At 38.5% G+C, this 14945-nt stretch overlaps 1 protein-coding gene and 1 long non-coding RNA gene across 3 annotated transcripts in view; one reads left to right on the top strand and one right to left on the bottom strand.

Moving 5' to 3' along the window:
- Positions 1–9860, bottom strand: part of LOC105050650 (E3 ubiquitin-protein ligase UPL1) — a 29172-nt gene extending 19312 nt beyond the window's left edge. The window contains 3 exon segments of the mRNA XM_010930749.4: positions 35–241; positions 337–432; positions 9561–9860. Of these exon segments, the coding sequence (XP_010929051.2) occupies positions 35–241; positions 337–432; positions 9561–9593 (336 nt within the window). The 5' untranslated portion in view covers positions 9594–9860.
- Positions 9861–10024: 164 nt separating this feature from the next.
- On the top strand, positions 10025–14528 carry LOC105050653 (uncharacterized). Of its 2 annotated transcripts, none has more exons than XR_002165407.3 (4): positions 10025–10591; positions 10674–10721; positions 13716–13797; positions 13905–14528. It is a non-coding gene; the product is annotated as an uncharacterized lncRNA (long non-coding RNA). The 2 variants fall into 2 exon arrangements; XR_003801663.2 differs by having other exon boundaries at positions 13710–13797.
- Positions 14529–14945: the final 417 nt, after the last annotated feature.

Here is a 14945-nt window from a genome sequence, read left to right as displayed (position 1 = left end):
TAAAGTAGCAAATATCTGAAAAGATGATACATACTTCAAATGAACTGTAGAAGTGCTTATTTGTACATTTTTCCACGATAATCCTTGTAACTCGAAGAATTTGAAGAACTGCTTCCCTAGGAAATGGAGGATCGCCTTCCAGAAAAATGTCTTCAAGTTGCAAATCCTTCCTTGGCTTTATAAACTTCTCAAAGAATGAGTCGAAATGATTAAAAAGATCGATCCAGTGATGAAAATCTCCCTGTATAGCATGAATATGGGATCAAATACTTTTGAATGCTTACAGGTTAATTACAATATGAAAAAGATTTTAAGAAGATGGCAGGAAAAACAAACCTTATCAAACTCCCAGATGAAGTCCCTCAGTGGTATTTCTACATTTTCGAGTGCAGCAGTAGTAACGCTGCTAATAAAGGATCTTATATGTGGAGGCTGTGGAAAAAAGATTAATAAATTAGTTAAATCTACTAAGGATGGAAGACCAAAAACAGCCAAGGTTCACCGCACCGGTGTGCACTGCCCCTTTTGGGCATACCGTACTATACCAGTACTGAACCAAGGGCTTGTTAGGGGTATGTGCCGAATCTCGGTACGCTGAACTGACCCCCATACCGGACATACTAATATTGTACCAGCATAATACCAGTACGAAGTCCGGTAATGAGATTGCGAACCTTGAAAACAGTGATAGAAGTGACAAGCATTAAAAAGAAAAAAAAAAAAAAAAGAAACTTTACAGCTGGGAAGTGCAAAAGATGCATTACAGCAAAAACCAATGAAATATGACAGATAAAAAGGGAGACAAAATTTAAAACAAATGACAACCTAAGGCAATTGCTTTTAGAACCAGCAAAACTGAAATATATAAATAAGACAGTTTCAAATGTTAACTTGGTCAAGTACATATTATGATACAATGAAGGCATAAGTAGGGGCGTACATTATGCTGAGAACTTGTAACAATATTTAAAAAGAACTCAAAAAATAACACTCCGATAACAAACTAAAATTCATTATACTAGAAAGAAGCATGCAGTTGCTGATGACCGCATGCTAAGCAATGTGCAAACAAGGAAAATCCAAGACCTTAAACCAATAAGAACACCTTCACCCTTATTTAATAGTTATAGAAAGATGGATATGCTTCTTACAATGTGCACAAAACAATCCTAACCAATAGTGAAGAATCAAAAAAGCAAGCATGTCATAGACATGAGAAAAAAAAATCACTCTTAGAAAAGAACAGCTAATTTTATACTAAAATGGCAAGCATTAATAGAAACTCTCTAGATTAAAGAATTCTAAACTAAGAAACTGGAAAGTTTACAGATAATGATGACAGGTGATGCACCTGTGCAATATCAGAAAACAAAATCCTTCCTTATTGTTGCCTTGCGATTATTTGTCTTTACCAAGGCGGAACCGAAAGCGGGACCTGTGCCGGCCGGTCGACAGTACGAGTCGATATGGATCCGTACCTGACCGGACCAACATGAACCGACACAGAGGAGAAGGAAAGCGGAGAGGAGGAAAAGAGAGAAAGAGAGGGGGGAAAGAGAAAAAAGGGAAAGCCACTAGAGAGGCCGCCAGAGGGCCTCTGGCTGGCCTTCGTGGCTGTCGAACAGCACAATCAAAGCTTGCGGCACCGCAGGCGTGAAACAAGAGTGATCGCCACTGTTTTATGAAAAAATCCCAATTACAATGAAGCTGTTTTTAAAAAAATTCCCAAATAGTGAAGTCGGAAAATCCGTTGCCAGGTTCACTATTCATCATCGTTTTAAAAAAAATGCGATAAGTGAACAGGGACAGTCACCCTTATTTTGCGGCCCTTTGACAACCTCAGCAGGCCACTGCCGGCCTCCGACGGTGGCGCTCCCCTCCTGCCCTCCCCTCCTCTCTCTCTCTTTCCCTCCCCCTCCTCCGGTGTTCCATTTTGCTCGACTGAACCATCCCGATTTGCCGCCTGTACGGCTCGGAACGCCCTGAACCATCCGATTCGGAATGGTTCAGCGAATGGTGGGACTCTTTACAATTATATTTTTAGCAACAACCATCTCTGCTCACTCATTTTGATATTTGATGGGTTAATTGTTTTCTAAAACATAACCAAAGTATGGTAGAAAATAAGAAAGCTTGGAGCACTCCATCTCAAAAGCCTTTTGGTGGGAGATTTGGGAAGAGAGAAATAGAAGATTACTAATCAGTGTTATCAATGTTAGAAGGGCCAAAATGATTTTTTCTTTTGGGGGTTACTTCAAAAAGTTTTTTTTCCTCATGGATGCACTTGCAGCAATTTCCCATTGCTTTCTTCTAGACATCTGCCTACGGTAAATAAGCTTACATAATTGCCTGGTTACAACAGTCAATTCATCCTAGTGATCCTGTTCATTTTTTTCCTGATCCTTGACATGAGTCATTTCAACTGCTCCTAAAGTAAAGTATCTATCTCACTCATCTATTACAAGCCTAGAATTCCAAATGTTCCATGTAAATCAAGAATTCCAAATCAGCACTATCTAAATTTTTATATCCACAACAAAGAGGAGATAAGTCAACAAAATGTTCCCAAGTTACGACATGCCTATGTGTAGGGATCTTATAATACAAATTATAGACCACAAAACTAAAGGACAAATAAAATCCATGAAGATAAGATGATTAAAGCAGCTCATTCCTTTTTCATACATTTCAAAGCTCTATATTTCGTATGGTTATTTTTCATGTTATACAAGTTCACAAATTTTAGTTGCTTGTTCTGTCAGACTCTCCAATGCATAATAAAAGCTAGTGCCCACATCCATTTTCTTGTTTTGAAATAAAGGGATTTGAATTTTTATCGATATATTTCTAGCCAGCTATATCAAGTAGTATAAAGAAATACACTTCTTCACATAGAACTCACCACACATGGGACAAACAAAAAAATACAAAAATCACATATCACCTATAAAAAGACAGCAAAGGTTGCATACTCAAATAAAATCCATATTTTTTATAGAACAACAAACACAAAATATCTAAAATGGAAAAAATGGGGTTGAATAAAAACTAGATAGAAACTCAGGAATATACTAGATATTAAGAGTGAAATAATAATATACAGAGATAGAGAATATTTCAACAAATAGGAAAATTTCTGAGAAGTTTTAACTAATCCATGAATGTTTGCAAGCCACCAAAGGTTCGTGAAAGCATAATGTCTCATTAAGTTGGGACAAACTTGGGGGGAAAACCGATGAAATTCTAGACAAATAAGTCAACAAATATTCAGTGGGCAAGTAGTTTGTGTCATTAACTTTTGGCATTCTTGATCTTTGAATTTAAAATATGTTTGGGAAAAATAGAATTTTCATGTCTTAGAAGATCGATACTAATACATGAGAGATCAAACCCACAGAAACTGCAGAAACTACTAACATCTTGATCTGGCTAGGCTCGAGATTTAGATATGAAGCCTTAATTTACATTTTTTACCCTTCACAAACTAGAGACATGTTTAAAAATAAATAAAAACAGTAACTACAACCCAAAGGTTTGCAAAGTCGAACATTCGTATCCTATATATCGGACAGGATATCAGAACATTAAGACAACAGGACTCGTCTAGCACAGCATGAACAATGCACCAAGGGAACTAGAGCATGATTTTAAAGATCAAATCCACAAAGTGTAATTCAGAACTGAAGCATTTCAGGTTTTACTACTGTTTTAAAACTTAGGCAAATTGAAGCCTTGGGCAAGTGGCCCCTCAAGCACTTGCCTAGGCCTGGGAGGCCCATCTAGCAGCCAAAAATCATGACAAGCACCTAGGTATACCGGCTAATCAAGCAAGCCAAGTGCCCCCCCACAACAACAAAAACAATATCTCATCCATAAAGCCCCTAAAAAAAGAGAGAAGGGCGAAGGGAGAAGAGGCCCAGTTGGCAGCCTAAGAGGCTAAAGACTGAACCATGTGAGTTTTTCCCTTTTTCTTTCTATTTTCACATCATGTTCATTCCCTTCCCTCTTTGCGGTCCCTATTCATAACAAGGTAGCAGGAAGCGTTATTGGAAGAAACTAATGCAGGCTTTTGGTAACTTAAAGGTTTCTTATGTTATGTTTTAAGAAATAGTTAGAATTTGGTTTGATTCAAGGGTCAACCTTTAAAGTTGTCCGGTGTTCAGACTACTTAATGCTTGTGATCATCTTTGTTGTGACTTGTGAGAATAATTTTCAAGTTTATTTGACCATTTGATGGGAAGAAAGAAGCTAAGGTTTGCCCATTCCCTTCTCTCCTTTTGTTCTTCCCCCTTATTTCTTCTTCTTTCTTCTAATTCTTCTCTCCTCATTCTATGTTCTTCAACTTCTCTTCCAATTATTTTCCCCTCTCTATTTATTTTTCTGAAGTTAATAAGCAAGCATAATTTTGACCCATTATAAGTCCTTTCAATAAAATTCACCGTCTTGATACCAGACCCCATACTGGTACAGTATGCCCCATATTGGGCAATATGGCGATACGGCAAACACTGCTTTTTAGTATCCATAAAAGCCTAGAATTCTAATCCTATCAACAGTTGCTAGCCTGAGAAATTGTAGGAGGACACTTTAGCTTTCTTGTACTCCCTAGACTTGCGACCAGCTTCAATCTGTCCACAATTCTTGTGCAGAAAAACACCCAAAAATCTTTTCTTAAAAAGAATTTTTTATGAAAAATGTGAGTCCTTCAATTCAAGGTCCATTATTGCACATATGCAGCTGTAAACCCTAGCTCCCTACATCACCAACCACCCTAACCTCATCCTAAGACAGCCCCTCTTTCACACTTCAGTAATCACTTTTAGCAGATGAGCCCATATTTGTGGGGTTAAATCCATATACCACCTTCCACTGCGGCAGCCTAACCATATTTCTGTAAAAAAACTTGCACAAAAACCAATAAACAATGGAAACCTAGAAAATAGAACTCCCAATACAAGCCTCATCCAACAACTAAGCTATGCGAGTTGGGCCCTCAAGATGTCATTTTATTCCTATATTCACTTTTTCACGCATCTACACATGGAGTTCTGGAACCACGGCTTGGGGCTGGGCACAACCATATTAAGAGGAAAGCTCCTAGTATCCTACACTACATATGGCATTGAGGGAACTCTAGAAGTCTAGAATAGAAGTCCTAAAAGCCAAAAATAGGTGGGTTGGGCGGTACTTAGATAAACATTATTTGCAAAATCTATCCATTGCCATCAAAAGTAACTTTATTGTGCAAAGAAAATTCATATTAATATTAAGAGACAATCACTGTTGTGTTTCCCTTGTTTTGCTTTGAACCAGACCATTTCTCCTAGCATCTTATCAACGGAAAGTCTATATCATTGCAACCTTTTCTGTTTTTAAAAATATCAAAAAACTTTCAGAACCCAAAATAGTAAATAAACTAGCATGTAACCCACATGATGGGTATGATTTTTTCTCCTTTTATATATAATAATATTATATATCATTATGTTATATAATATACTAAAAATGTACTTATATAATCATATTATGGTATACTATATTATATTATATACTTATTATAGTTATGCTATATATAATACAATGATTCTTGCTTTACTTTAGCTTGGTGTTTGTTTCATGGATTTTATATATAATACAATGATTCTCAGGTTTTGCTTTGTGTATTTGAAACATTGTAATATGAGCTACCAAAAAAATTATAAATTCTAAGTTGCCAAATATGAGGAAAAACTTGTGATATCCTCAAAATTACAACCTCTTTTTCTCTTTCCTGGAGTCAACCAGGGTGGCTTGCGCTGCATTTCACCTGTCTCTCTGGTGTGCTGCACCATTTATTTTCCCAACCCTCTCGATTTGACCCAACTATTAAACCTATTTAACTGCTGTCTTGAATCCAAATAGATTTTAGCACACCCCTCCCCCCTCCTTCCGGATTCACAACTGCACATCACGATCAATCCATCACAACCCCGCCACTTCCCCATTCCCTTCCTTCCGCATGTCCTCTCACTCAAAGTTTTAAATCCCATAGGACCGGGCTGTTCGATTTTTCGATGGAATGAGATGCACCGCCATCCTGATTTTCTGATGGAATAAGAGACGCCGTCGTCCTATCACGTTCCAACACTTGAAATAGAGGATGTCTCGAGACGTCCCGATCAGGATGCTGGGATGCTAGCGGGATGGACCTATCTCGACATATGAGATGGTATCCCATCCCGATATCCTGCGAAACATCCTGCTGGGATCTGAGTCCTTGCTCCCACTATCCATCCTAGACTGCATAAAACTTTTATAAAACCTCTCGTTGATTTAATTTTATATAAAATGGAAGATGGAGCTGAGATCTCATATAGAAATTTCTAGACGAATGTCCAATAAAAGAAAGCTATTTAGTACCAATGGCCATTTTCATCACATAATCGATTAATAAGCCATGCTTTCCACTGGCTGGTTCGATCACTGCTCGTTTGAATTCCCATATGGGACATGCACGTGTAGTGAATTTGGTGTGAATTCGAGTAAGTTTCATTTTGACCTTAGGTTACATTTGGTAGCTGGCAATCTATCCAGATTGCTGGCAATTTAAAAGGGCTCCACCAGATTATCATGTTTAGTATGCTTTTTGGGTTGATTATCCAGATTACCTTGGCTATCCAGATTACCTCCCATGAGATAATCTTGTAATAAATTTTTTTGACGAAACTGTCCTCCTCCCCCTTCCTATGCGGCGCCACCCATGCCTCCCCCAACCCGTGCCTCCCCCCCCCCAACTCCTCCAGCGGCCCCTGCCGCCTCCTACGCCACCTTCATGGCGCTTGCCGAAGGGAGTGCGACGGGCGGCCAAGGGGCATGGGGCGGTGGCCAGGGCAACGCGGACGGCCGAGGGGCTTAGGGCAGTGGCCAGGGCAGCACGAACAATCGGGGGGCCGGAGAGGGGTGGCAGTGCAACGGGCAGGGCAATCGCCTAGTGCAATGGCCAGGGCAGCGCGGGCGGCCGGGGGGTCAGGGAGGGGTGGCAGCGCAACAGGCGGCTGGGGTTCGGTGGCTAGGACAGCGCGGACGACCGGAGGGTCGGGGGGCCGGGAAGGGGTGGCAGCGCGACGGGCGGCCAAGGGGCAGGGGTGTAGTGGCCAGGACAGTGCGAGCGGCCAGGGACCAAGGTGCGGTGCCGGAGATACGATAGGCAGAGGGGGGGTCGGGGCGTGGCATGCGAGCGAAAGAGAAAGGAAAAAAAATAAAAAAATAATTTAAAAATAATAATTTTTATAATAATAATAATAATAAGTATTAAAAAATAATAAAAAAAATTATTTCATATAATAATTTTTATCATTAAAAGAATTAAATAAATAATTTAAAAATGTCAAACTAATAATTTGAGTTAAGGATATTTTGAAAATTTGATGTTACATTATCAGTAATCTAATTATCATACCAAATATGTCAATCAAGATTTTCAGTAATTTTTCTGCAATATTACCTGTGTGTACCAAATACAGTAATCAACATTACTGGCAATCTATCCAGATTGCAGGTAATCCAGATTATCACTGCCTAGCAATGCACCAAATACAACCTTAGAGTAAAAATTAAAATAAAAACCATATCTACATGGAAGTAAATGTTGTCTCAGAACCATATCCACGTGGAAGTAAATATCATCTGGAACCGTGGCCCATAGATGCAATATTCCACAAGAAATGCCCTTCTTTTTTTCCCAAACTACAAAAAAAAAAAAAAAAGAAACCCTCCATCCAAGAAGTGTTTCCATGTACAAATAATATTATCTAGACATGTAATCAATGGAGAGCAATATTGTTTGGACATATGGTGGACAGAGAGCTCTGCCAATGTAGAGCCTCTGTCTTAGTATACATATATTAGATAACGAAAATGGAAGATTCCACAATGAGTTTAATTATTACAACAAGCCTTATAGATATAATGATTTTAATCTTGAAACTTTTGTAGGCACCGAGGGAGACGTTATTGCTGTTATTAAGGCACACAACATGCTTGAAAAATCAAGTTCTTGCAAGTTCAATGCATATTCCATTTATTTTATATATTTGCCAGGTTCATGACCTGTTGCTACACATATTATTTGAGCACTACTTGAAGCTTGTGTATCAGCGATAGGATATAACCACAGGTATAAACATCTCACAACTTCTAAAATACCATTACAACAATGTTACATGCGGTGTCCGTTGCTTAACAAATGCACATATCTTGCTTAAATGAGCATCAAGCAATGTAGCAGGAAGTGATCGTGTCAATTATTTTCCTAGCTTGCTTAAAATTAAGTACCCTGATTTTTGTACAGTTTCCCTGATCTTTAAGCCTTATAAAAGATTTAGAATACAATACAAGTATAAAGCAAACTTGTATCTCAGAAATAAAGCATGAAGTAACTTTTCTGAAAACCCATTTTTTTTCCCTTTTTTCCCAGTAAGTATACATAAATCTCATAATGTCCAAGATGGTTAGCCCAAGAATGCATATCAGAATACTCCTGAACAATGAAAACACAATTTTCACTAGAACTAACTTAAATTATCACGATATATCTATGAACTCTCCACACATTTTTCTCTTTGATCTCGGATCTGAGCTAAAATATATAACTCAACGACTTATGCAGCACAATGAATACACTAAACAAGTAAACTTTCAAGGACTACAACAACCCTTAAAGTACACAGGTACAGTAAGAAGACACGAACTAAAAAAGGTGCAGAAAACAGGGTAAGTGAAAAAGTGATGAAAAGGCGATGAGGACAACAGAAAAAATTACAATAAACATGAAGGTATCCTGCAAAGCAAGAGGGAATTATCGAGAACCCTGGTATGCAGAAACACTGTTTCAAAATATACCTAATAATCTCGAGCAACAAAGAGTATGTTACTTCGACAATAGCATACAAAGGCATTTTTGTCACTATGAGGGGTTTAATATTCTACAAAACTTCTTTTCCAAAATTAAGCTTAGACAGAGTATTTCCCAACTAGATACTTTACATTGTCAATGTAATTCTGCATGTGTTCTTCCCTTAAGAAATAGGATCATATGATCCTCTCTGACACCAAAAATAGGGGCCACGTCATAGAACAAGATAGTCCAGTAAAATTTCGCCCTTTTCTTGATCAAGAACAACGAGATTCACTTTGATCAATTGAAATCTAACATATATACAAAGGAGATGGTAAAAATCAATCGTGATACTCACTTTCTGCGTGGCTAATTCAAGTAAAACAACTTTACAAGGAAAAGAAATTTGGATGAATAAAGAAAAAAAAGCAAAAGAATACAGCGAAAAAAATAATAAAACCATGATCACATAATCAATCATCAAAAAAGAAAAAAAAAATCTTCATCATGCAACTGTGTTTGTAACCAAGAAAAGAAACCCAAAAAGCAAGTAACATACAGTAAACATATTTTTAAAAAAAAATGGAATCTTTCCATCAGAATTCGGAATCAAGAGGAAAAGAAGAATAGAAACATCAGACAGAAACCAAGAAACGAATCAAGATGATCAGAGGACGCAACTTACCACCTCCAAAACCCTTCTCCGCTTGAACTTCATCTCGAATTTCGCATCGCCAGAACTAAGAACGGCGCGGGGAGAGCAACCGCGGAGATCCCGATGGTCGTGGAACCCCCCGAAATCCAACGCCTGATCGCAGTAGAATCGACAGTAGAGTAGGATTTCTGCTGCGAAAATCGGATCAAGGGGGCCTGATATGAAGAGGACGAAATTGAGATTGGGAGAGCGAGAAGTTGTTCGGATCGTTTGGGAAGGAAATTAGGGTTAGGGTTTCCGTCGCCCCGATGGGATCGGGGGGGAGAGAGGGAGCAGTGAGAGAGAGAGAATTGTGGAGATGAATTCCAAGCAAGAAGAGCAGCAGGGGAGTATATATAGGCGTGGTTCTATAAAAGAAAGAAACTTAAAATAGCGATAAAATTAAATATGCATGGACTAAAATGCCCTCGGGCATGTTGGGATTTTATGCTGCAGGATATTTTACGTGAATTGTCCAGGGAGGGTTTCTTAGGCTTCAAGGCTTTGTTTGGAATGGGGATACGGGAGGTTTATCCCCGGTATATCCCGGAATAGTTGCCAAACTCGTCGAGTTTAACCCACTTATCCGGTCAAACCGGATCTGATGGAGTTGATATGTATAAACCGTTGCATCATAGTGTCCTGGTGTTGGTCTGAACCCGGTACAAACCGGGCTACTGGGGTTGTTTTATCCCCGAGTTAATGACCAACACCGCCCTCGGTCGCTTCTTTCTCCTCTTCTCCGGTGCTCCGTGCTCGCTTCTCTCCCTTGTTCTCTAATGTCTACCCTGCCATGTCAATTTCCTCCGATCCGTCGCCGATCCTAATCGATTGACTTCCTTTACTTCGCCATTAACTTCGCCTCATCTTCTTCACCGGCGCTCGCTCGCTGTCGTTCGCCCTCTCCTCTTGTGGTCTTTCCTAGGGTTTAGGGTGAGGCTCTTGCCCTAGGGTTTGTGGACGATCGAAGGCGACGGGGAGGCTCTGGGAGGACGGCGTTCTTCAATTTCCTGGGAGGGAAGGTAAAGCCCTTGTACCAACCCTTTTCCCATCCTTCCTCCGTCTCCAAATCCATGGCTTATTTGATTTGTTAACTTTTTTCAGGACTTGGCTCTAGAGAAGTCGGGAAGGAAATCTATAAGGCCGCTGAAGGTCCGTCTTTACTTGATTTGTTTGGCCATGTAGATATTGTTATTATGAGTTTCGTTCTATATTCTACATTTCCATTGCGTTCGGAGAATTTTTGAAGGCTGCTTGCTGCCTGACTTGTCTTTGTGTATAATACTATATTATATTAAATTATATCATATTTTACTATAATTTCTAATATATATAGTGTCAGTATTATATTATATTACATTACCTGTTGTTTTTAAGATGTTTTTTTCAAAAATCCTTGAATTTTCTTGGATTTCGAACATGCTTGAAGTCAACCATTAGGCCGAGTATATGATTTGAAGGACCTAAAAGTATAGGTTTATTCATACATACATACATACATACATACATACGTATATTTGTCTACTTTTCTCCTGGAAGGATTGAGATCTTAATCCTGCCAACACAAAATCAATGATAGACATTTCAAATTGAGAATCCATACTGTTGATGATAATCGATGTAATAAAAATATTAAAAAAGCAATAATCTTGTATTTTGAGACCTCTCACCATGCGTTGAGTGTAGGGCTGAACAAATAACCGAAACTCGAAGAAACCACCCAATCCGACCCAATAAACATCGGTTTCGGTCAGTTGAAAGACATAAATCGGATGAAATCAGGTTGGGGTTTGTAAAAAATCTATTATTTACGGTCGGATTTGATTCCTATACTTTTAAACCGTATGAAACCGAACCCAACCGATGTAGTATTTCACAAACTTATTTTCATTTTGAAACGGCATCGTTTAGACTACAATTCTAAAGTGAAAGCTTTCAGATGTAGTTGCTTTCAGATGAGTAAATTTTTTTTTTCTGTTTTATTTTGTACAGGTTCAAAAATAAGCTCAAAATTTGTAACCTATAAGATTTAACATTTTTTACATTAAATTGAAAAAAAAAATATAAATAAGCTTAAGTGGGCCAACATTGGCCTTAAAATCAACATTAAGTCAATATTGACGCCCAAACCGATACAACCCATCCAAACCCACTACAAACCATTCACTCTGGTTTCAAATGGTTTATATATGATAAACGATTGCAGCGGGTTGAATTTTCTTCAATCCGATTGTGTTTGGCCAGAGAAAATTTTTCTTTCAACTTGATCGAACCCGACCCATGCTAGCCCTAATTGAGTGAGCATAAAAATTGATGGTGGTAATGATATTACTATGCTAAACTATATGAAAAGAGATAAATTAAAATCTACACTGTTGATCCTGGTCTACACATTGCAAAACATGTATAAACCAAAATTCAGTAGACATGGATGTTTCTAAACCATAAATCATGTAAAAACACCAATATCAAATCATTGGAACAATATATTTTTTGCCACTTGATGCATAGACAAACTACCTGCAAAAGTACATGTTTTGATTTTATAGTAGTCTATGTGATAGAGATCATAATCAATGATATGGATCCTTCATATAACATCTTCATTATTGATTTTTGATTGGTAGGATTGAGACCTCAATCCTTGTAAAAGGATAATAGGCCAACTCTCTTTATGGAGAGCGACAATGACTTACTAGCTCTAGGGAACATTGAGTATAATTGTTCCCTATGTATAATGATGGCATTTACCTTTCAATAACTTAAACTACACACACACACACTTTGCGTGGAAAGTTTGTGTCATGGATGTCATCCAATTTCTCATTAGATTTTAGTTCATATATTAAAAACTACTTTTGGCTTGGGAGGGATCTTCTCTTTCCCACATTCCATTTTTTCTCCTCCATTTTGTTATTTTGATTCCCCTAATATGGATCACAACCCCATCCCTCTTGTCAATCCTTCCACCCAGAAACCATTCCTTCCACCTGGGTATTCCTGCAGCTGCAAACAACAATTTCTCATTGTTTTTATTTGGCTGTCAACCATTAGCCTTTTCACCCTCCTCCATGCCGCCCACCACATCCCATCATATGCATAGTTTCTGTCTCCCCTGCACTACCAACCTTCTGCCTCCATTATTTCCATGTCTCTCATCACTTTCCATACTGTCCTTGCCTCCAATCTCATTCTACTTCCACCTACTACATTTTCTAGTTCCTCATCCTGCCACATACCACCTCTTCCCTCTTCTTCCTCACACCGCTTATGCATATAAGCCACATCAGTCTCCCAATTCAAAACTACTAATAATTGTCAAATTTTCTTGTGTTGTCAATGATGATCAATCCTTTGGTGATCAACTGGTAAACAAGATCAAGTTATAGTCATGTTCAATTTCACAAGTTTCTCCTCTGACCCATCTTATGCATCAAAGGAACCCATGTTTTCAGTGATTATTTGCTCGCTATCTATGCCATCTAGATTCCATCTTCTGCTAGTATAGAAGAAATGCTTATGATAGCAGAAAAATCTGCTGTATGCTGTCTAGAGCTTCAAAGGCCATGATGCTGCTTGGCAAATACAGAGTACCCCTAGATTTCCTCAATTACTTGTTCGTATTTTGACGTAAAAATTTAGTGGCGTCTGAGCTGAATAGGAATATCAATCACATTTCCATGGTCATGGAAGAGCAATGCCCATATTTTTTTTTTATTTTTTGTTCTGTTTCTTTTCCTAGCATGCAGATTCTTTCTGAGAATAATAATATAAAATAAGCTACTTTTTTCGTTATGCAATGATTGTCGATTCAAGCATGTAGACCTTGGAATGGAGACCTTATGATATAAATAGAACTTTGGTCTTGGTTAGATACTAAAAGGTCCGGCATCATTTTTGTTACAAAATGATCGAGTAACCGACAGTATCACTCGTAAAGTCATTCTCTTATTGCTTCCTTTGCATTGGTATCCTGAAGTGTGAGCCATTTAAAGAAGCGAATTGATACATGTTAGTGGCTTTTTTTGATTGATTTTTCTGGGTTACCATAGCATTGCTCACTATATTACCATTGATTTTTTTTTTTTTAAAGACGATCTTGAACACCCATAGCAAGGAACTGATGGTTTGTAGTTTTAGTGTCAGTTATATATGGAGTGAGTTCCTTGGCCTTTGTTTTGCTGCTCAAGGGCAACTGGAGCAAGGAGCATCCACGAAGTGTAAATGGGTGATATACATATTCTTATCCATTTTGCCATCTTTTTGATTAATAACACTATGAATAGGGATATTGCTTAGATGCTGAAACTCATACCTATATTGGGATGGATGCAGAAACAAACACAAGACGCCATATTACTTTGGTCCATTTAAACCCATTTCACCCCGGTAGCTGGTGCTGTTTGGATTATCTGCCTTATGGTTCACCAGACAACAAGACTTTTAACATGGCTGATAAAGGAGGTTCAATAAACCTGGTGCTTTGGAGGGGACATAAAAAAGAAGTCGCTGACAGCTGAATTAAAATAGACGAAGTGTTACAGTTACAAGAAAAACTTCATGATACATACAGCTACGCATATTTCTATCACAGCAAAGATAATAGCACATAAGACTGAAATTGAACCATGATAAAGTGCTTCAACAGAACATGGCTCAACCAACCTATGGGGATTCCGGTACCAGAACATAACATGATACCAAGGAGCGGTAACAGATGCGAAGGCCACTGCAGTACAGCTTCTATCAGTGCAGCCGGTACGAAGTCCATAATACTGATGCTGAAGATAAATAGACAGCCCAGCAACCAACACATATACCTCAGCCACAAGAAAGGATCAACCTCTGAAAAAAGTGACGCCCACCTTATCAGCCTGTGGCAGATAATTCAAATCTGGGGCCAGCCGATCACACGCAGAAATCAGAAAATCACCATTGAATGCTTGATTCGCCAAATAATCTGCCACCTCGTCAGCTTCATGGTAAGTATGGAATGCCACAAGATAATCTTGAAATGGAACGCTTAAACAAAATTTGGCAGCCAAAGGTTGGTTTTAAAAAAAATTAAAAATATTTTTTTTTTAAAAAAAATGGAGAATAGATTGGCAGCCAAAGATAATTTGGCCCTACCACCATTATGGTTCAACCAACGTGCCAGCCCAAAAGCAAGAAAAATTTGACAATTTGACCACTCTTAAGTACCAGCAAAGTAGGCACATTACAGGTCATTTATGATTGTTCGTGCATTACACATGTGGTGCCATCGACAACCTCTGAAATCCTTCTTTGCATGCTGCAAGCCTTTCAGGCTTAAAAGGAAAGTAAACTAACATCTCAGCAGTCTTAAGGCATATGTTACAAATTATGACACCTAAT

Source organism: Elaeis guineensis, chromosome 8, assembly GCF_000442705.2.
Source record: "Elaeis guineensis isolate ETL-2024a chromosome 8, EG11, whole genome shotgun sequence".
Taxonomy (NCBI): domain Eukaryota; kingdom Viridiplantae; phylum Streptophyta; class Magnoliopsida; order Arecales; family Arecaceae; genus Elaeis; species Elaeis guineensis.
This window is presented reverse-complemented; position numbering and strand designations above follow the sequence as displayed.